This window comes from Phocoena sinus, chromosome 11 (assembly GCF_008692025.1).
Source record: "Phocoena sinus isolate mPhoSin1 chromosome 11, mPhoSin1.pri, whole genome shotgun sequence".
In the NCBI taxonomy this organism is placed as follows: Eukaryota; Metazoa; Chordata; class Mammalia; order Artiodactyla; family Phocoenidae; genus Phocoena; species Phocoena sinus.
Window position 1 is genome coordinate 25,959,170 of NC_045773.1, and position 22,343 is coordinate 25,981,512.

Below are 22,343 nucleotides of genomic sequence, written 5' to 3' on the forward strand. Positions count from 1 at the left end.
GGGCACAAGAGGGATACCCACGAGCATTGGATCTTTTAAATTTTTTAACTTAGTAGTTCTGTAATAGTGGTTAAGAGGATGGGCTTTGAATGTTCTAATTTTAAGCAGTGCCCCCTGAAGTATTTACATAATGAATGACACGGTGTCAATATAAAAAAATTAAATAGTGTGAGCTCTTGGATAAGATTGCTTGGGTTGTATTTCTGACTTCAGTAATTATGATTTACTCCTCTGTATGAGTTTCCTCATCTGTTAAATAGGGATAATGATAGTGCCTAGGAGCAAAGAGCTTGGACTAGTCCCTGCTGCAAAGTGCTGAAATGTTAAATGGTACGAGCTATTATTATTTAGTTTAAATTTAAAACAAGTTTTTTTCTTCTGATTATAAATTTAGGGTTTGGAAGAAAAGAAGCTTTGGTCATTGTAAAAAGTTGGAAAATACAGAACAGTTTAAAAATAGCTAATAGTTTGTGTGGCTTTCTAGGCTGCGTGTGGTTTGCTTTGGTTTGGTTTTAAAGAGGATAAATTATTACACGTGAATGAGGAATTAAAAGCTTTTGATTCAGGCCTTAAGGAATTTCAACAAGGATATGTTTGAATCAACATCAGGGGGTTGTAAATCGGTGATGTTCTAATAATATGTTCCATATTTGTTAAATAGCATTCTTCTAAAAAGAAGAGTTGTCTTTTTTCCCTCCCGTTTACTTTCTTGCTTTAATATTTTATTTTATGTACTATTACTAAATAATGGACTTAGTGGATTTTTATTATTCACTGTGGTGTATTGATTTCAGTCATTATTCTTTCCGGTGCTCAGTTTGTTACAAGTTTGTTAGTGCAGGTTCCTTCAGGATGGTTTCTTGGTCCTTTTGACATGATCTCCTTGGTCTTCCTTATAACAAGATGTCACAGGCTCACCTGTTATTTTCACTCTCCAAACCTGGAATCATCCATTTCTCCTAGGATCCCTGGTTTCTTTTATTGGGGGATAGTATTTAAAAACCGAGATCTTAGTACTGGGTGTGCCCATTACTGTCTTGCCAGTCTCTTTTTAGAAATGTATGAGGCATAACTAATAATTACGTAAAACGAAGCCAGACACATACTAAAAGGTACCAAGTATAAACAAATGATTTTATTCATGTTCATTTTTTTGTTTTTGGGGGTTGTTTTTGTTTTGTTTTGGGTTTTTTTTTTTTTTTTTGCTGGTGGTGGTGGTGGTAGTTTTTTTTGCTGTTTTTTGGCCAGGCCACGTGGCCTGTGGAATCTTAGTTCCCCAACCAGGGATCAAACCGCATCCCCTGCAGTGGAATCTCAGTGTCTTAACCACTGGACTGCCAGGGAAGTCCCACATGTTCATGTTTTAAAAGCAATAAAAACATTTTATTCCACAATGATTTGAGATAGAGTTGTATATTTAAATACTCAATTGTGTTCTAGTAGTCAGTGATTAAGATAAAATATTTATTACCCTTTAGGTGATAAGATTGACAGTTTACAGTAATTTTACAGTAGTGTATTGTAATTGTTAAAGGAAAAAATATAGAACAAAGAAGAATACTGAAATAATGGTGAACAAATTGTGAATGTGTTTCTTCCATTGTTTTCTAGAATATAAGTATATGCTTAGACACAGTTGATGTGTTTTTTATAAAAGTGGAGAGAATCGTATAAGGAGCCCCATGCAATTATCCCCCGGCTTTAACAAGTATCAGCTCATGGCCATACTGTTCTATCTCTACTCCTACATGTTTCCCCAACTCCTTGCTAAGAAAATCCTAGACAGCTATTAGCTTTTGAAACTTTTAACCTTTTCTCACCTGTTGCCTTGGTTCTCTTGACAGGAAGGCGCTCTGACAGCCTTTCGCAAGACATATGACAAAACCGTGGCCCTGGGTCACCGACTGGATATTGTGTTCTATCTCCTTAGAATTGGCTTATTTTACATGGATAATGACCTCATCACACGGAACACAGAAAAGGCCAAAAGGTGAATTTTATTTTTTCATTTTTTTAGTGTTTTATTTATTTTTTGGCTGTGTCGGGTCTTAGTTGCGGCACACGGGATCTTTGTTGAAGCACACAGGACCTTTCTCTTGTGGCGTGCTGGCTCTTTGTTGTGGTGTGTGGGCTTCTCTCTAGTTGTGGCATGCGGGTTTTCTCTTCTCTAGCTGTGGTGTGCAGGCTCCAGGGCGCATGGGCTCTGTAGTTTGCGGCACACGGGCTCTCTAGTTGAGGCGCGCGAGCTCAGTAGTTGCGGCGTGCGGGCTTAGTTGCCACACGGCATGTGGGATCTCAGTTCCCTGAGCAGGGACGGAACCCGCGTCTCTTGCATTGTAAGGTGGATTCTTTACCATTGGACCACCAGGGAAGTCCCCAGAGGTGCGTTTTAGCAGTGGGGATTTATTCCCTCTAAATTATGATGCTACAGATAAGAAATTGATGTAAGAAATTTACCTATTTTCTTTTGTTTCCAACTAGTAAATTTGGTCAAATAATTAATGTTCTTACTTACAGAAATGTTCTCCTTCAATTTTTCTTTTTGGTTTAAGTTGTTAAAAGCTGTTTTCTCTTTCATAATAACACAAAACTTGTAAAAAGTGGCACTGTTTATTTTCAGATCATCACCTTACTGTTTTGTATTTTATAGCTTGATAGAGGAAGGAGGAGACTGGGATCGGAGAAACCGCCTAAAAGTATATCAAGGTCTTTATTGTGTGGCTATTCGTGATTTCAAACAGGCAGCTGAACTCTTCCTTGACACTGTTTCAACATTTACATCCTATGAACTCATGGATTATAAAACCTTTGTGACTTACACTGTCTATGTCAGCATGATTGCTTTAGAAAGACCAGATCTTAGGGAAAAGGTAATGACTGGATCATATTTAAAGAATGCCCCTTAAATACACAAAAATACACCTTAAATACACAAAAATCATTAAAGCACATATTTGTTTTTAAAAAATTTTCTAGGTGATTAAAGGAGCAGAGATTCTGGAAGTGTTGCACAGTCTTCCGGCAGTTCGGCAGTATCTGTTTTCACTCTATGAATGCCGTTACTCAGTTTTCTTCCAATCATTAGGTAAGGATAGAGTTGCTCGTTTTGACTGTCTTCATCTTATTCCTGACCCTGTTTGCAGATAACCTAAGATGATTTTTCACATATATGAAAAATATAGTGTGCAGACAGCTGTAGGTCTTTGGTCAGTACAGCTAATCTTTTGCCCATCTTGTTTATAGGGGGGTTAGCAGACTTTGATCAAGTGCTTTTGTGTGGTCCAGGAGGTAAGATTGATGTTTACATTTTTTAAGGATCGTTTAAGAAAACAGGACAAAGAAAACTACATGACAGCTCTATGGCTCTCAGTGGCTAAAAATATCAACCATCTGGCCCTTTGCCGGGGAAGTTTGCCTGACCCCTGCTTTAGAGTCTTACTGGGATGTAAGGCAGAAAGTGAGCAAATGGTTCGAAGTACTGAGTTTTAGAATTGAGATCTTGAATCTCCGTTTGATTGAGTTGATGTTAATTGAGTTGAATTCAACAATGGGTTATTTATGCAACAGCTAAATCTTTGTGCTGAGTTGCAAATCATTTTCAAGGGATGTTGGTTGAGAAAATCTGTTGAAAGTGCTTGTGGTGTTCAACCCAGGGGTCCTTCCCAGATGATTTTCCTAAAACTTAAATAACTTGGCATCGATAATTCTCTTGTTTGTGCTGCAAGTTTCAGGAAGTATTTGGTTAATAAGTAGGTAGAATTTACAAAACATGGGTTAGGAGGACTCCAAATGATGGTCTTCTGTGTTTGGAGTAGGTTTTGGCCCAGTGTTTATGGAGTGCTTTCTGCATGAAGTTAGGCTGCTTTATATGGGAATTCATACTACTCCCGTCACGCAGCGTGGGAACAGGGCTCCTCAAGTGTGAACGACCTGCATGGCCCTGTCTTCCCATATGTGCACGATGGGTGGGTTTGCACCCAAGGTTGTACTGCAGAATTGCCCTTCTCCCCTTTTTTCTGCGTGTGGATCTCGTCATTATTCTGCTCAAATGTGGCGCTTTTCCCTTCTTCCTTCAGTCCAAAAATTTTTTAAATCCCTTCTCTGCATTCCTAGTCTTATTTTATGCCCCATCCTCTTTTTTTATTGAGATGTCAATCACTATAAAATTCAGTATTTTAAAGTGTGTAATTTCAGTGGTTTTAGTATATTGACAAGGTGTGCAGCCACACCAGTAATTCCAGAACATCTTCATCACCCCAAAAGATGTTCTGTACCCATTAGCAGTCACTTCCCGTTCCTGGTTCCAGCCCCTAGTCTTTCTGTCTCCATGGATTTGCTTATTCTGGACATTGCATATGAATGGAATTACACAGTATGTGGCCTCTTGTGCCTAGCTGCTTTTGCCCAGCATAATGCTTTTACTGTCATCCATGCTGTAGCATGTATCAGTGCTTCATTCAGTTTAGAGCTGAATGATAACGCCACTGCATGGATATACGACATTTTATTTATCCGTTCATCAGATGATGGATACATTATAAATAACGCTGGAATGAATGTTTATGTACAAGTTTTTGTGTGGACACAATGTCTAGTTTCTCCTGGGGATATACCTAGTAATGGAATTGGTGTGTCATATGGTAACTCTTTGATTAACTTTTTGAGAAACTGCTGAACTGTTCTCCAAAGCAGCTACACAATTTTACATTCCCACCAGCAGTGTGTGTGAGTTCCAGTTTCCCCACATCTGATACTGGTTATCGTGTGTCTTTTTGATCGTAGGCATCTTAGTGGGTGTGAAGTGGTATCTTACGGTTCTGATTTGCATTTCTCTGATGAGTAGTGATGCTGCATATTTTGTCATGTGCTTATTGGTCAAATGACCTATTTTTACTTATTTAATTTTTTTTAATCTTTATTTTTTGGCCACGCCGCGTGGCTTTCAGGATCTTAGTTCCCCAACCAGGGATTGAACCCACACCCTTGGCAGTGAAAGTGCAGAGTCCTAACCACTGGGCCGCTAGGGAATTCCCTGCCCCATTTTTTAAACAGCAAATTATTTTGTGATTCTTTTTTAGAGTTTTTCTCTACTGCTACTTGGGATAATTAAGAGTAGACCTTACGCTTTTTTCCTTTGTAGTGATCTTGACACCAGCACAGTGCCTGTATGTTACTGAGTGCTCTGTGTAATTGTAATTTAAGAGAAAAATGGGGGGAAGTGCTATCCTAGTGTGATGAAATTGATGGCTTTTGGAAACTTTTGAATGGTTAAGGTAACCTCTTCCCATCTTCCCCATCCCTACTGGCAACCTTTTAAAATTTACTCATTTCCCAGATAGATTTTTATTTTTATTTTTAAAAAATATTTTAATTTCATTGGAGTATAGTTGATTTACAGTGTGTTAGTTTCAGGCGTACAGGAAAATGATTCAGTTATACGTATACATTTATTCATTCTTTTTTAGATTCTTTTCTCATATAGGTTATCACAGAATATTAGAGTTCCCTGTGCTATACAGCAGGTCTTTGTTGGTTATCTATCTTATATATAGTAGTGTGTGTATGTTCAACCCGAGCTCCTGATTTATCCCTCCCCCTCCCGTTTCCCCTTTGGTAACCGTAAGTTTATTTTTGATATCTGTAAGTCTGTTTCTGTTTTGTAAGTAAGTTCACTTGTATCTTTTTTTTGTTTGCGGTACGCGGGCCTCTCACTGCTGTGGCCTCTCCCGTCGCGGAGCACAGGCTCCGGATGCGCAGGCTCAGCGGCCACGGCTCATGGGCCCAGCCGCTCCGCGGCATGTGGGATCTTCCCAGACCGGGGCACGAACCCGTGTCCCCTGCATCGGCAGGCGGACTCTCAACCACTGCGCCACCAGGGAAGCCCTGTATCTTTTTTTTTTAATTAGATACCACGTATGAGTGATACCATATACTTATCTTTCTCTGTCTGACTTACTTCACTTAGTATGATAATCTGTAGATCCATCTGTGCTGCTGCAGATGGTATTATCTCATTCTTTTTTTGTGGCTGAGTAATACTCCATTGTATATGTGTACCACACCTTCATTATCCATTCCTTTGTCAATGGACATTTAGGTTGCTTCCATGTGTTAGCTGTTTTAAATAGTGCTGCAGTGAACACTGGGTTGCATGTAACTTTTCGGATTATGGTTTTCTCTGGATATATGCCCAGGAGTGGGATTGCTGGATCATATGGTAGTTCTATACTTAGTTTTTAAAAGATCCTCCATATTGTTCTCCATAGTGGTTGCACCAGTTTACATTCCTACCAACAGTGTAGGAGGGTTCCCTTTTCTCCACACCCTCTCCAGCATTTATTGTTTGTAGACATTTTGATGATGGCCATTCTGACCCTTGTGAGGTGATACCTCATTGTAGTTTTGCTTTGCACTTTTCTGATAATTACTGATGTTGAGCATCTTTTCATGTGCTTTTTGGCCATCTGTATGTCTTCTTTGGAGAAATGTTGATTTAGATCTTCTGCTCATTTTTATTTTTATTTTTTTGGCTGCATTGGGTCTTTGTTGCTGCGTGTGGGCTTTCCTCTGATTGCGGCGAGCAGGCTTCTCATTGCGGTGGCTTCTCTTGTTGAGGAGCACAGGCTCTAGGCACGTGGGCTCAGTAGTTGTGGCCCGCAGGAGTTGTGGCCCGCAGGCTCTAGAGCACAGGCTCAGCAGTTATAGTGCACAGGCTTAGTTGCTCCATGGCATGTGGAATCTTCCTGGGCCAGGGCTCCAACCCATGTCCCCTGCATTGGCAGGCGGATTCTTAACCACTGCGCCACCAGGGAAGCCCTGCCCATTTTTTGACTGCATTGTTTGTTTTTGACATAGAGCTGTGTGAGCTGTTTGTGTACTTTGGAGATTAATCCCTTGTAGGTTGCTTCATTTGCAAATATTTTCTCCCATTCTGTGGGTTGTCTTTTCCTTCTGTTTATGGTTTCCTTTGTTGTACAGAAGCTTTTACGTTTAATTAGGCCCCATTTGTTTATTCTTATTTTTATTTTCATTACTCTAGGAGGTGATCAAAAAAGATATTGCTGTGATTTATGTCAAAGAGTGGTCTGCCTATGCTTTCCTCTAAGAGTTTTATAGTGTCCAGCCTTACATTTAGGTCTATGATCCATTTCAGGTTTATTTTTGTGTATGGTGTTAGAGAATGTTCTAATTTCTTTTACATGTGGCTGTCCGGCACCACTTATTGAAGAGACTGTTTTTTCTCCATTGTATATTCTTGCCTTCTTTGTTGTAGATTAATTGACCATAAGTGCCTGAGTTTTTATTTCTGAGCTTTCTGTCCTGCTCTGTTGATCTATATGTCTGTTTTTGTGCCAAGTACCATATTGTCTTGATGACTGTAGCTCTGTAGCATAGTTTGAAATCAGAGGGTTTGATTCCTCCAGCTCCGTTTTTGTTTCTCAGAATTGCTCTGGCTATTCAGGGTCTTTTGTGTCTCCATATAAAGTAAAACAATTTTTTTGTTCTAGTTCTGTGAAAAATGCCATTTGTAATTTGATAGGGATTGCACTGAATCTGTAGATTGCCTTGGGTAGTACAGTCATTTTGACAATATTGATTCTTCCAATCCAAGAACATGGTATATATCCTTCCATCTGTTTGTGTCATCTTCAATTTCTTTCTTCAGGGTCTTACAGTTTTCAGAGTACAGGTCTTTTGTCTCCTTTGGTAGGTTTATTCCTAGGTGTTTTGTTCTTTTTGATGTGATGGAAAATGGGATTGTTTCCTTAATTTTTCTTTCTGATCTTTTGTTGTTAGTATATAGGAATGCAAAGGATTTCTGTGTATTAATTTTGTATCCTGCAACTTTACTGAATTCATTGATGAGCTCTAGTAGTTTTCTGGTAGCATATTTTCTTTGTATACTATCATGTCATTGCCAACGGTGACAGTTTTACTTCTTTTCCAGTTTGGATTCCTTTTCTTTCTTTTTCTTTCATTGCCATGGCTAGGACTTCCAAAACTATGCTGAATAGGAGTGGTGGCAGTGGCCATCCTTGCCTTGTTGCTGATCTTAGAGGGAACGCTTATAGCTTTTCACTGTTGAGAATGATGTTAGCTGTGGGTTGGTCATATATGGCCTTTATTATGTTGAGGTAAGTTCCCTCAATTCCCACTCTGGAGAGCTGTTATCATAAATGGGTGTTGAATTTTGTCAAAAGCTTTTTCTGCATCTGTTGAGATGATCATATGGTTTTTATTCTTCAGTTTGTTAATGTGTATCACACTGATTGAGTTGTGGATACTGAAGAATCCTTGCATACCTGGGATAAATCCCACTTGAGTATGCTGTGAGATCCTTTTAGTGTATTGTTGGATTTGGTTTGCTAGTATTTTGTCGAGTATTTTTGTGTTTATGTTCATCAGTGATACTGGCCTGTAATTTTCTTTTTTTTGTGGTATCTTTGGTTTTGTGTCAGGGTGAGGGTGGCCTCATAGAATGACCTTGGGAGCGTTTCTTCCTCTGCAATTTTTTGGAAGAGTTTCAGAAAGACAGGTGTTCATGCTTCTCTAAATGTTTGACAGAATTCACCTGTGAAGCCAGGACTTATGTTTGTTCGAAGTTTTTTAATCACTGTTTCAATTTAAGTACTTGTGATTGGCCTGTTCATATTCTGTATTTCTTCCTGGTTCAGTCTTGGAAGGTTGTATCTTTCTAAGAATTAGTCCACTTCTTCCAGGTTGTCCATTTTATTGGCATATGGTTGTTTGTAGTAGTCTCTTATGATCCTTTGTATTTCTGTGGTATCCCTTGTAACTTCTCCTTTTTCATTTCTCATTTTATTGATTTGAGTCCTCTCCCTTTTTTTTCTTGATGAGTCTGGCTACAGATTTAGCAAGTTTGTTTATCTTCTCAAAGAACCAGCTTTTAGTTTCATTGACCTTTTCTATTGTTTTTTTCGTCTCTATTTCATTTATTTCTGCTCTGATCTTTATGATTTCTTTCCTTCTACTAACTTTGGGTTTTGTTTGTTGTTCTTCCTCTGGTTGCTTTAGGTGTAAGGTTAGGTTGTTTATTTGAGATTTTTCTTGTTTCCTGAAGTAAGAATGTATTGCTGTAAACTTCCTTCTTAGAACTGCTTTTGCTGTGTCCCAAAGGTTTTGGCCCATCATGTTTTCATTGTCATTTGTCTCTAGGTAATTTTTGATTTCCTCTTTGATTTCTTCAGTGAGCCATTGGTTGTTTAGTAGCATTGTTTAGCCTCCATGTGTTTGTATTTTTTAGTTTTTTTCCTGTAACTGATGTCTAATCTCATAGCGCTGTGGTTGGAAAAGAGGCTTGATACGATTTCACTTTTCTTAAATTTACTGAGGCTCAATTTGTGGCCCAAGATGTGATCTGTCCTGGAGAATGTTTAGAAGAATGAGTATTCTGCTGCTTTCGGATGGATGGAATGCTCTGTAAATATCAATTAAGTCCATCTGGTCTAATGTGTCGTTTAATGCCTGTGTTTCCTTATTGATTTTCTGTCTGGATGATCTGTCCATTGATGAAAGGGGGATGTTAAAGTCCCCTGCTATTATTGTCTTACTGTCAATTTCTCCCTTTATGGCTGTTAGCATTTGCCTTATATATTGAGGTGCTCCTGTGTTTGGTGCATATATATTTACAACTGTCACATCTTCTTGGATTGATCCCTTGAACATTATGTAGTGTCCTCCTTTGTCTCCTGCAAGTCTTTATTTTCAAGTCTATTTTGTCTGATATGAGTACTGCTAGTCCAGCTTTCTTTTGATTTCCATTTGCATGGAATACCTTTTTTCCATCCCCTCACTTTGTCTGTATGTGTCCCTAGATCTGAAGTGGATTTCTTGTAGATAGCATGTATACGAGTCTTGTTTTTATATCCATTCAGCCAATCTGTGTCTTTTGTTTGGACCTTTTAATCCATTTACGTTTAAGGTAATCATCAGTATGAATGTTTTATTGCCATTTTGTTAATTATTTTGGATTTGGTTTTGAAGGTCTTTTTTTCTTTCCTTCCTCTTTTGTTCTCTTCTCGTGATTTGATGTCTATCTTCAGTGATGTGTTTGGATTGCGTTTTCTTTTTTGTGTCTCTATTGCAGATTTTTGGTTTGTAATTCCCATGAGGTTTTGATATGCCAGTCTGTATATGTACAGGATTGTGTTAAGTTGCTGATCTCTTAATCTCAAATGCATTTCCAATATCCTGCCTGTGTACTTTCCTCACAATTGCGGGTTTTGATATAATATATGCGTGTGGATGATTTCCTACCGTTACTTTGTATTTGCCTCTACCAGTGAGCTTCTCCATTTGTAATTTTCTTGATTCTAGTTGTGGCCTTTTCTTTTCCGCCTAGAGAAGTTCTTTTAGGATTTGTTGTAAAGGTGGTTTGGTGGTTCTAAACTCTGTTAGCTTTTGCTTGTCTGTAAAGCTTTTGATTTCTCCATCGAATCTGAACTAGAGCCTTGCTGGGTAGAGTATTCTTGGCTGTAGGTTTTTCCCTTTCATCACTTTATATCATGCCACTCCCTTCTGTCCTGCAGTTTCTGCTGAAAAATCAGCTGATAATCTTATGGGGGTTCCTTTGTATGTTATTTGTTGCTATTCCCTTGTTGCTTTTTATATTTTTTCTTTGTCTTTACTTTTTGTTTAACATGTGTCTTGGAGTGTTCCTCCTTGGGTTTATCTTGTATCGGCCTCTCTGTGCTTCCTGGATTTGAGTGAGTGTTTCCTTTCTCATGTTAGGGAAGTTTGCAGCCATAATCTCTTCAAATATTTTCTCAGGCCCTTTCTCTCTTTTTCTTCTGGAACCCCTATAATGTGAATGTTGGTGCACTTAGTGTTATCCCAGAGGTCTCTGAGACTGTCCTCATTTCTTTTCATTCTTTATTCTGTTCCGTGGCAGTGATTTCCACCATTCCGTCTTCCAGCTTACTCGTTCATTCTTCTGCCTTAGTTATTGTGCTACTGATCCTTTCTAGTTTGTTTTTCATTCCAGTTTTTGTGTTGTTCATCTCTGTTTATTCTTTAAATCTTCTCTTTGTTAAACGTCTCTTGTAACTTCTTGGTCTGTGCCTGCATTCTTTTTGAGATCTTGGATCATATTTACTGTCATTAATGTAAATTCTTTTTCAGGTAGGTCATCTACTTCCTCTTCATTTAGTTGTTCTTATGGATTTTTATCTTGTTCCTTCATCTGAAACACATTGCTGTCTCGTTTTGTCTGATTTTCTGTTTGTGGTCGCCTTTCTGCAGGCTGGAAGATCGTAGCTCGTCTTGCTTCTGGTGTCTGCCCTCTGGTGGGTGAGGTTGGTCCTGAGGCTTGTGCAGGCTTCCTGGTGCGAGGGACTGGTGCCTGCTCACTGGTGGGTCTTGTCCCTCTGGTGGGCAGGGCAGTGTCAAGGGGTGTGTTTATAGGTGGCTGGGAGCTCAGTATGGCTTTAGGCAGCTGGTCTGCTGATGGGTGGGGCTGTGTTCCCATCCTGCTGGTTGAGGCTTTCCAGCACTGGAGCCTGTAGGCTGTTGGGTAGGGCCAGGTCTTGATGCCAAAATGGTGACCTCCAGGAGAGCTCATGCTGATCAGTAGTCTCTGGGGCCTCCCCGCAGAGACTAGTGATTGGTGTGAGCCACAGCCAGCCCCTGCCTCCCCAGGAGACCCTCCAAGATTCACAGTTAGGTCTAGCCCTGGCTCCTGTGGAGTTGCTGCTTTGTGCTGGGTCCCAGTGTACATGAGACCTTGTGTGCGCCCTCCAAGAGTGGCATGTCTGTTCCCCCCAGTCCTGTGGAGCTCCTGTACTCAAGCCCCACTGGCCTTCAAAGCTTTTGGGATTCCTCCTCCCAGTGCCAGACCCTCAGGCTGGGGAGCCTAATGTGGGGCTCAGGACTCTCACTCTTGTGGGAGAACCTCTGTGATATATTTATTTTCCAGTTTGGGGGTCACTCGCCCGGCAGGAATGGGATTCGATTATGTCACAACAGTGCGCCTCCTGCCGTCTTGTTGTGGCTGCTTCTTTTCATTGAGTGTGAAATATCTGTGTTGGTAGGTTCCAGTCTTCTTTATCAGTGGTTGTTCAGCGGTTGTGATTTTGGTGTTTTTGCGAGAGTGGGTGAGCTCAAGTCCCTCTACTCTGCCCTCTTCTCTGGAATCGAGTGGTGGCTTTTAGTTTGGATGCTTGCTGCCTCTTTGCTCAGCGTGTGCTGGCTGTTATCCACTTGATATGGGTGTGCAGGTATAGTGGCCCTTCCTGGTATAGTGGGGTTAATTAGCACTTGGTGCCTTGTGGCGGGTCTCATATGGGTGGCTGCTGTTCGCACACTTCTGGGACAGTGGGGACAGGGCCTGGTGCCTGCTCGTGATTTCCCAGATATTTAAAATACACAGGACAGATAGTTAAATCTTTTTGACAACAGTCATCATTTGTATCATTTACTCTCTCCTTTTACGTACTAAGGCATGTAGCATTTATTTGGTTTTATATATAAATAAGCCTTTTTGCTTCTCCAAATATACATAGACTTTGTACTATGAAATATTTTATTTGAAAGATAAAATAGCATCCTTTTCTGGGTAATACATGCTGGTTTTCTAAAAATAAACTGAGATGAGACAGTCCTAGGTCCAAATTCATTTACACGTTCACATACACAGAATTCTGCCGGAATAGAAACATTTTAAGATTGTTACATATCCTTCCAGAACTTTTATTCATTATATGTACTTTAAAAATCAGAAAATAACACACCAAAAAAAACCCCAGAGTTTTTTGTATACATGGAAAATTTTCAAACTGTATCATAGAAAGAAGAAAAAGTTTCTCTAGCCTTTGATTGCCCAGGTCGTTTCTCTAGAGGCAACTACTGATTTCACGTTCCAAGGGTGTCCGTCCAAGGGCATTTGTATCCAGACATATAAGCACGTAACACCTTTAAACATGTGTGGGTGTATTTTACATGCAGTTTTGTAAGTAGGTTTTTTTCTTTTTCTTTAAAATGTATCTTTATGTCTTTTGGAAATAGCTGGTATTGAGTCAGTATTTTTAAGTGGCTGTTGGACATCAGACACTGTGTATGTAGTGGCAGATCAAACAGGCAGAACTCCTTGTAACTGCCAGTTATCCTTTTTTAAGGACCTTAGAACTTCAGTGTATTGAAATAATGTATTTTCTCTGGACCTACTGCCTCATCCTTTGTTAGGCCTCTCAGTGACTAACTGGCCCAGGCTTGGTCATTGCCCTTATCTCTATAATTCTGTCATCAAATACATATGGATGGCAGTGATTTCCAGATTCATGTCTCCAGCCCCACACTTGCCAGTGAGCATCAGACCCAAGCCTTGGGATCTTTGACTTGGGTGTCTGTCAGGGGAATCCACCTCAACCCTGCTGAAGTGTAATGTTTGAATCCTTCCCTCCCCACCTCCCCCCCCCCCCACCCCCGACGACCACCACCACCACGCACACACACACAAAGCGACTCAAAAAAAAAAATTCTCCAGGGATTTTTATCTTGTTCAAGCCAGAAACATAAGTATATTCTTGAATCTTTTGTCTTGCTTACCTTCTGTATCCTTGTAGCTGTCCTCCTGCTACGTTCTGAACCTGCTCTCCTTTCTGCTCTTGGGCTTAGCCAGGCTCTTCCTGCCTTGGATCTTTGCATTCTTTGTGTTGCTCTAAGCCTCCTGCTCTCTGCAGGGCAGGTTCCTCGGAGAAGTCTTCTCCTGTCGACTCCAATCCCATGGAAGCCCTCCTGTTCACTATCACATCAGTTTTCTTTTCCTTACAGAACTCGTTCTTTTCAGAGAGTACCTTCTTTATTTGTTCATTTATCTCTTCTCTTTGAAAATTTAGTTGCTGTGGCAGCAGAGATCTTGTCCTTTGGTTTCCTACTGTATCCTCATTATTTAGAACAGTGATAGTAGTATTCAGTAAAATAATTTGCACTTGTGTGTGGATTGCTCATTAATACTCTATATACACTTTATAGATAAAGGCTGTTAATTTCTATCATGTTATAAATCCATCCTCCAGTTTAATCAGTTTATCCAAAGGGAGGTCCTTATAATTTGTCATGTTATTCATTGCAGCTGTTGTGGAACAGGAAATGAAAAAGGACTGGCTTTTTGCTCCTCATTATCGATTCTACGTGAGAGAGATGCGGATTCACGCGTACAGCCAGCTGCTCGAGTCATACAGGTCATTAACCCTGGGCTATATGGCAGAAGCCTTTGGTGTTGGTGTGGAGTTCATTGATCAGTAAGTTTAAGTAACATGTCAGTTTATTTTTTACACTTACCTTTGCATGTGTGAACTTGTGTATTTTCTCCATTTACATTGCTTCCCTCAATTATAAAAACAAGATCTAGGAATTTTCCTTTCAATATCAAAACAGTCATATCCGTTATCTCTGCTTTCATGTGTTTCTACTGTAGTAGCAAAGATGGGAGAGAAGTCTATCTACTTCTAATAGTAACTGGAGCAGAGGTCATCTCTGTTACGTCTTTGTGAGCCACACTGCTACTGCAGTAGTGACTCTTAGGACCTAGTGTGAAGTATAAGATAGATAGAGAGCTATTTCCTCTGCTAATGCCTTCAATTTTTTGGTTGCTACTGCAATTCTGGGCAAACTGGTTGTTAAAAATGGAACTTCCAGTGCTTGAATCAGATTCATCAAATATGTATTAAAGCCTTAACTGAATGGGTTGGCATTGTTTCAGGTCTCTGTCTTCATGGAGTTTGATTCTAGTTATGGGGAGAGTTGGCAAGTAAGCAAATAAACGTGTAAGTCATTTCAGATAGAAGTGAGTCTACAGAGAGAATACAGTGGCACAGAAAGATGTGTAGCTGCAGCGTAGTAGTGGGGGTAGCTGTGGGAGAGTCAGGCAGTGTACGGTCGTGTAGGGCCTGGTGGGGAACTTGGGTTTTAATCCAGGCGCTGTGGGGAGCCACTGGAGCGTTTTAAGCCTCCGGTGGGTAACACGGTTCCATGCTGTCTTAACACACACTGGATGGGGAGACCAGGTGGTCTGTTCAGCAGCTCATGGAGGAGGTGTCCCCATGTCTTGGACGCAGGGTAGTGGATGTAGAGTTGGGGAGAAGTAGTCGTTCAGAATGTGAGCTGTCCAGGTGGTATCTAGATATATAAGTGGTTCCCAAACATCAGCCTTTTAACTTTGAAGATGTAGTTTTGCAGTGGCTCACCGTGAAAAACGCATCCCAAACATCAGCCTTTTAACTTTGAAGATGTAGTTTGCAGTGGCTCACCGTGAAAAACGCACTTTTTAATGAAGCTGCATTTCATTTTAAAAGACCACACTCTTTTTAGCCATTTTGGGTATTTTTCTAATATTTTATTATGAAAAATTTCAAACATGCCACAAACATTGTAAAGAGTTACACTGTAAATTCCCATAGATCCTTGATTCTGTAATTTATTTACTAACATTTTGTTACATTTGTTTTATCACCTTCTGATTTTTAGCCGCTTGAAAGGAAGTGTCTGTCAGACACCAGTGCGTTTCACCCCCAGTCACCTTAGCATGCATATCAGTGTTTGTTTAGGGGTGGGCGGGTTGGTTTTGAGTAATCTTTACGTTCAGTAAAATGCACAGATCTTAACCGTACCCAAACTATGGAGCCAGAAATTTCCTTCTCTTCTAGAGGCAGTGATTGATAGTGGTTTTTGTTGGTTATTCTATCCATACCAAAGTAGAAGGCTGTGTTCCCTCGGTTGGTTTGGTTTTGTTTCACTTCTGAATTGAACTCGTGTGTGAAATTGGTAACCACTGCCCAAGAGCAGTGTTATAAACGTGATTCTCATGCGACAGTGTAAGGAGTGGCTTCCTGTGGTGGGCAGTGCACAAAAAGCAGGGGCTGGTCTGGCTTCCTAGCCTTTAGTTTCTTAACTGCGCTGTGGTGGTGATAAAGCCGTGTCCACTGGTTGGGAGCAGTGCGAGGCTCGGTTGAAGCTGTGGATAAGATGCACGGAAGCAGGGGAGTACCAGTTAGACAGCCACACTGCAGTGTTCTGCAAGTCATTACAGTGGCATCTGAATTGATGGTATGTGGATTTCTGGTGGTATTAATTGTTCCCTTCATGGTCTCAGACCAGCTTTAGAGGCAGAGGTTGTCAAGTACATACCGAGCTGCAGTTGTTGTTACCAGAAAGGCCTTGTTATCTGATTCACGCCTGGGTTTTCACAGATTGTTTTCTTCCCTCCTAAAGTGATTTTGGACAATTGAACGACGATTGTACTTCCACTTCCTTAGACTTAATAAGATATTGTCGGAGAAGGGGACCAGGCCATTATTTGAATAAACCGGGCCATCTGTTGACATATGTAAGGTTAGAAACCATACCCATGGGCTGTATTCTCCCATTTTGTTGGTAGGTGGTTTGTTTGGGGAAGAGGAGTCATTTTGGGATATGTTTGATTGATTAGCACACGGGGAGGCGACAAGAGCGTCGCCTACTTGAACACGGATTTAGGGCATTAAGTAGTTTAAACTTTGGTGTTGTAACCAGAAAGGAGACTCTGCTTACTCTTAGTGTACATAGTTCAGAGTGAGCATAACTAGGAGTCAGAATATGTGACCGAAGTGCCCCCGAAATGGGCACACCACAGATGGCTTCCCGTGGGCATTGAGACTGGTTGTCATTGCGTATTTAGGATTTTTATAGGAAGTGGTGGGGAAAAGGACATTCCAGATGGAGGAAATAGCAGAGATAGATTTAGGAGCATGGTTGAGAAACCAGCAGCCTAGGTGCACGGGAAGGAACGTGTGGCAATGGGCACAGGGAGGTCCAGAGCAAAGCATGGGAGGAAGATACTACGTTGGATCTGAAGGGATGTTGTAAAGTTGTTTAGAGTCTCGTCGTGGGGCGGGGCAGGGTGTGTGTTGGGGGGGGCATGGGGGTGGTAATGAAGGGCTGAACTAGTCTGGTGATGGTGGGCATGGGAAGCAGGGGTGGTAATGAAGGGCTGAACTAGTCTGGTGATGGTGGGCATGGGAAGCAGCAGTGGAATTGTCAGCCTGGGTGTCAGCAGTTGACTGGGAGGTCTTACCTCAGCAGAGGGCATTCTTGAGTTAGAGTTTGCTTGTACGTCAAGTCTAGTGCTGTTCTCCTAAATCATAACATCAAGATGATTCTTTAGAGGTTTCCCCTGCTGTTCTTTGGATCTGGGTAGGACTCACAAGGCTGCTGGTTGGGTAGTATCTGGTTGGGTAGTATTCTCTGTGTACTTCGGTGCCAGTGGGTTTTGCAGCGGCACTCTGGAGATGCAACTATGTACACTGCTGGAAAATGAACACAAGTGAGTTTAGAAACAGTGCTGATCTCTTTTAATTTTTAGATTTTTACCTGAAGCCACTCAGTAACATAACTCATAGCAATACAGCATGCTCTATAAACATTGTTACAAGTAGTTCTTGCTATTTTTAAGATAACCTCTAGCTTAAAATCTTCAATAGCATAACTTCCCCATCTTTCAAGCCCGTCACCAGATTTTCCAAAATTGCACGTTTCCTTATTGAAAAGGAATAGCGGGGCTTTCACCACCGACTGACCAGTGGCAACGACATACTGCAAACATCTTTTAGCCACGTTTTCATTTGGTTTTGGTTTTGGACTTGATTTTGGTACTATTTTGCTATGTAGAAATTCTCTGTACATAATCGAGTTTATCGTTTTCTCCTTACATGGTTTCTGGGATTTGTGATAATTAGGCTGCCTCAACACCATTCCATAAGCCAACCTTTCCCCACTGACTTGAAATGGCACTTCCGTTCGAGATTCCGTTCGAGATTTGGTTCTTAAGATTTGGAGTTCCTTTCCTGTTGGTGTTTATGTGCTAGGATCAAGATGTTTTAGTGTCTGTGACATAATTTTTATTTGGCATCAGATTTTTCTTAATTAGGAGGACTCCCCCTAATTAATCTCCAAATTTAACATCATTCTACTATAAATGGATTATCTTAAAGGAGTCAGCTTTCCGTTTATTCTCTTTGGCAGCATTGGAAGGCTGTCTTCATGTAGCTCTAGTGCATTTCTGAGCATTTTCTTTCTTCTCTGTGTCATATGGTGGTACATAGACCTGGATGGAGGGCTTCACTGCTGATGCTGCTGTGGAGCTGGGTCTGTGACTGACTGTTGTTTAAGTAACTGTCTTAAATTAGGGGGGTTTCGGTTGTGACGGGATATACTCACAAATGCCTTTTTTCACATTCCTAATCCGAATTTATTGTGGCACGTTATTCCGTCTTAAAAATAATTGGAAAGTTTTCCTTCCCTCTGCTCTGAAGGATTTTGAAAATCCTTAAGAGTTCCCTGCTCCGGAAAGGTTAAGGAGAAGGAAACTAGACGGTTTCATCAGGTTCCCCTGCCCCAGTCAAGTGCATTATTTTCCTCCTCATGTTTATTTAATTTTTCTAACCCCTTCAGGTTTTTTCCTGAGCACTTCTGTACCTGTGAATGGCTTCATTCTTTGACCACCTACGCTTCATAGGAATAGGCACTTGTAGGGTCACGTTAATGCTGGTAGATAAGACACCTGCAATACACTGGAGACCATCTTCTCAACTACTGCACACCAAAATGTTACCCTGAAAGACAAATCATGTGTTTATTTATATTTTTCTAAGAATTCTCTATAAGGCTAATGCTAAAGGCTTTTTTCCCCCTTCTCTCTCAATTAGGGAACTCTCCAGATTTATTGCTGCTGGGAGGCTACACTGCAAAATAGATAAAGTGAATGAAATAGTGGAAACGAACAGGTACTCTTAAGTTTGTGTATCGTTTGTAATACTGCACAAAATAAAGGGCACTCTTAAAAGAAGAATGCCTTCTTTTTAAAGTAGGTCAACTATTGTTATGGAGTAATGTGACTGGTAAATAATTCATTTTTCTTCAATTTATTTATAGACCTGATAGCAAGAACTGGCAGTACCAAGAAACTATCAAGAAAGGAGACCTGCTATTAAACAGAGTTCAAAAACTATCCAGAGTAATTAATATGTAAGGAAAAGAAAAAACCTCACACACCAAGGATTTCCTGTAGCGGTGCTTACTTTACTTTGTGCCCAGTTGAACTGTATAAAATAAATACTGCATGGTTTCTTTCAGTTTACTTTTTTTGACATCTCTCTTTAAGAATGGGGTCCAGTAATGTTCAAATAAATAATGTCACATTTGCATCATTTGAACAGCTCTGGTTTATGGTAAATGGTTACAGAGACTACAGGCCTTTACTTGAGTTCTAATCCTGACTCTGCCTCTTCAGTAAAATAGGGGATCATGCATGTCATCTCTTACCTTTAAGCCTTCTGAATTTTACGAAGAAGAGAAGATGCTGTATGATTAATGCTTAGTACATAGAAGACAGACGAGAAATGCAGTGTATCCGTAAGCTTTCCCTCAGAAACTAGGAAGTTACTCCTCCTTTTTTGAGGCTACCATAACGCTAGATTCCAGAATCTGCCGCCAAAGCCAGTCTCACTGAAGATTTTAGCTATATCCCAATTATAAACTTAGTGAGTCAGAGGGGGAGAAGTGCTAGGAAGAAAGAAATACAAAAGCAGATAAAGGTGATTAATAGGGCATGAGAGCTCTCTGCTATAGGGTGTCATAGAAGGCCTCTCTAGTACCGTGATACTTACAGAAAAAGGAGAGAGCGCCCATGAGAGCAATTATCGAGGGAAGAAAGTCGCTGGAGGTTTTCAGCAGAGGAATGGCCCAATTTGACCTACCTTTTAAGTGTCACCATGGCCCTGAGCTGCAGGGACGCTGGGGAGTGGTGGAATAAACTGTAGAGGCAGCCGGATTTGCTGAGAGAGGGGATCCCAGGCTTGCTGAATGGTGACCTTGACAAGAGCAGTTTTGGTAGAGCTGAGTTAAAAACAGAATGGGAGCTGGCTTTTACTGTAAAAAGGAAGGGGGGAGAGAAGTCTGAGGTTTTGATTCATTTTTTTAAGAGAGCATGTTTACATTGCTGATGGGAATGATTCATTAACATATTAGAGGAGAAAACACATGATCTCAGTGGATAATCTGTTGAAAATAACTGGAAACAAACATTCATTCATTAAAAACTTGAGTAAAACTACGAGTAATAACAGGTTGGGAAAGCAAAGCCCTCTTGCAAATGATATACTTAATGGCAAAGTATTAGAAGCACTGCCTTGAAAGTCAAGACAGTGGCAGCTGTCAGTACTGTACGGAAAGAGGGGCCACTGACAGTTTGCCAAGGAAGCAGGGACCAGAGTTGTGCTCTGACAGGAGCTTCCTGCAGGTGCTGTGGACTCTTAAAATGAGGGATGGATTTCTAAAAATGCTTATTTATAAAACCTTATTAACAATGATCACTGTAATTTCTTGAAGAAATTGGTAATATGGGGGCTTCCCTGGTGGCGCAGTGGTTGAGAGTCCACCTGCCGATGCAGGGGACACGGGTTCGTGCCCCGGTCTGGGAAGATCCCACGTGCCGCGGAGTGGCTGGGCCCGTGAGCCATGGCCGCTGAGCCTGCGCTCCGCAACGGGAGAGGCCGCAGCAGTGAGAGGCCCGCGTACCTCAAAAAAAAAAAAGAATATGCTCATTGCAAAAGAAATTCAGGATACTAAAGTGGACTTGCCTCGTCATTCTACCCTGCAGAGGTAATAACGCCTATTAATATTTTGATGAATATTCTCTATATTTAGTCCTATGCATATGTATTTTTTAATAGAAAATCTGAGTCTCTGTGTTAGCTTCAGAGTATCAGTTTGGAAGTGAAAATAAAATTGGAACCTAACACATTTCTTTTTAACATGGCCATATGGTATAGGAGAAATGAGCACTGGACACTGCAGCTGGAAAACCAAATCCTGATCCCAGCTCTCCTTGTGCTGGCTCTCTGATGCTGGGAGAAATTACTTCCTGGAGGAGAAAACCAGGCTTTCTTATGAGATTCATTTATATGAAAACATTACAAACTATAACACATGCACATTAATTACCATGAGTGTTGGCCGAAAGCTGTCACATAAAATTAATAAATTGGGCCATCTGAGCCATGTTTTATGGGAAGAACAGAATTTTTTAGAATTTTTTTGTATTTGACCACCTCATTGATGTTTTTCACTTACGTTTGTTACGTAGTAAGACTACATAGAATGCTAATTTCAAACCTTGGTTCTCTGCTTTTTGACCAGTGGGGGTATTTTAAATCTTGATAAAATCCTCGTCGAGGAAGTTTTAGGTCCAGGCCCTTATTTCTCACAATTGCGGAAACAAAAGGCTCAGAAACCTAAAACAAGTCAGGGACGCCAAAGGAGGCTTCCTGAAGCTACCGAGCTGCAAACTAGTCACCGATGGGCAGCAACTGTCATCGGCCCCCTGACCCCCATACGTTTTTTAAGAAAAAAATATGTATGGTTGCCATCTAAAAATTGAAAGACAATTCAAAAATCACCTATTATCTAGCTTCTCTGGAAAAATGGACAGATCAGGTTAACTCTGAGCTCACGTTTCCAGTCCAGCCGAATGGCTAGCACGTCTCCTCCAGCAGGCCCGGTTCACCCGGCCTGCCCTATTTGTTACCTTATAGTATCTGCCTGGCTCCACTGCCATTTGAGTTTGTTGTCCTGGTCCCAGCCCCCTACCGTACACCTGGGGTTGATGATCAGCAGCCTCCGTTAATCACCTAGGAGAATCCATCCAAAGAATTAAAGTCTTAATTTTCTGGTTTTAGTCATGAAGGGCACACATATCACAATATGAAAATAAGATTATCATCAAATGATAGTTCTATTTGCTAAGTGATAATAGTGCTAAAACACTTTCACTGTTTAGTCCCTTTTCAGTACTGATCAAAGTTGGCAACCTGTCACTTTTAGCAACCCTACTCTCATAATACACTATTCAAGTACAAAATGAAGTCACTGGGATGAACGATTTTGTCATTATTCTCTAAAACCATAACATCTGTGCATCAAATTGATCCAGTGAAATAAGTATTTATAAGCTTTGTCAAATTTTGGTAATCTATTTCCTAAATGAGAAAAAACAGATCAATTTTTCATTTACTAGCAGTCTTTTAGGAGTGGAAATACTGTCTACAAGCATTTTTGTTATTAAGTGTCTGCACCTAACTTTTACCTAACCCAGTGGCTGCAAGGATAACCTACCTCATTTGTTCACGGAGCACACACAGCTGCAGTGCACGTAACGTTTTGTGACTGAACACAGGTAGTCTTCAGTAACCTGACCAGGCATTAACAGTAATTGATGGATGGAAGGTTTACTGACCATTAGCAAATCAATTGTATAATTAATTCTAAATTAATCCCTGGTGCTGTCTGAAACC

At 40.7% G+C, this 22,343-nt stretch overlaps 1 protein-coding gene and 1 long non-coding RNA gene across 4 annotated transcripts in view; one reads left to right on the top strand and one right to left on the bottom strand.

The window, feature by feature from the left end:
- PSMD6 (proteasome 26S subunit, non-ATPase 6) overlaps nucleotides 1-19,129 on the top strand; it is a 91,763-nt gene extending 72,634 nt beyond the window's left edge. For all 3 annotated transcript variants that reach the window (XM_032649604.1, XM_032649602.1, XM_032649603.1), the window contains 6 exons: nucleotides 1,845-1,990; nucleotides 2,651-2,870; nucleotides 2,977-3,085; nucleotides 14,090-14,258; nucleotides 18,699-18,776; nucleotides 18,925-19,129. In XM_032649604.1, coding sequence (XP_032505495.1) covers nucleotides 1,845-1,990; nucleotides 2,651-2,870; nucleotides 2,977-3,085; nucleotides 14,090-14,258; nucleotides 18,699-18,776; nucleotides 18,925-19,021 — 819 coding nt within the window. In that variant the 3' untranslated portion in view covers nucleotides 19,022-19,129. The remainder of the gene's footprint in view (nucleotides 1-1,844; nucleotides 1,991-2,650; nucleotides 2,871-2,976; nucleotides 3,086-14,089; nucleotides 14,259-18,698; nucleotides 18,777-18,924) is intronic.
- On the bottom strand, nucleotides 16,160-18,692 carry LOC116762536. Its single transcript, XR_004352275.1, has 2 exons — nucleotides 18,469-18,692; nucleotides 16,160-17,300 (listed from the first exon to the last, which is right to left on the bottom strand). It is a non-coding gene; the product is annotated as an uncharacterized LOC116762536 (long non-coding RNA).
- Nucleotides 19,130-22,343: the final 3,214 nt, after the last annotated feature.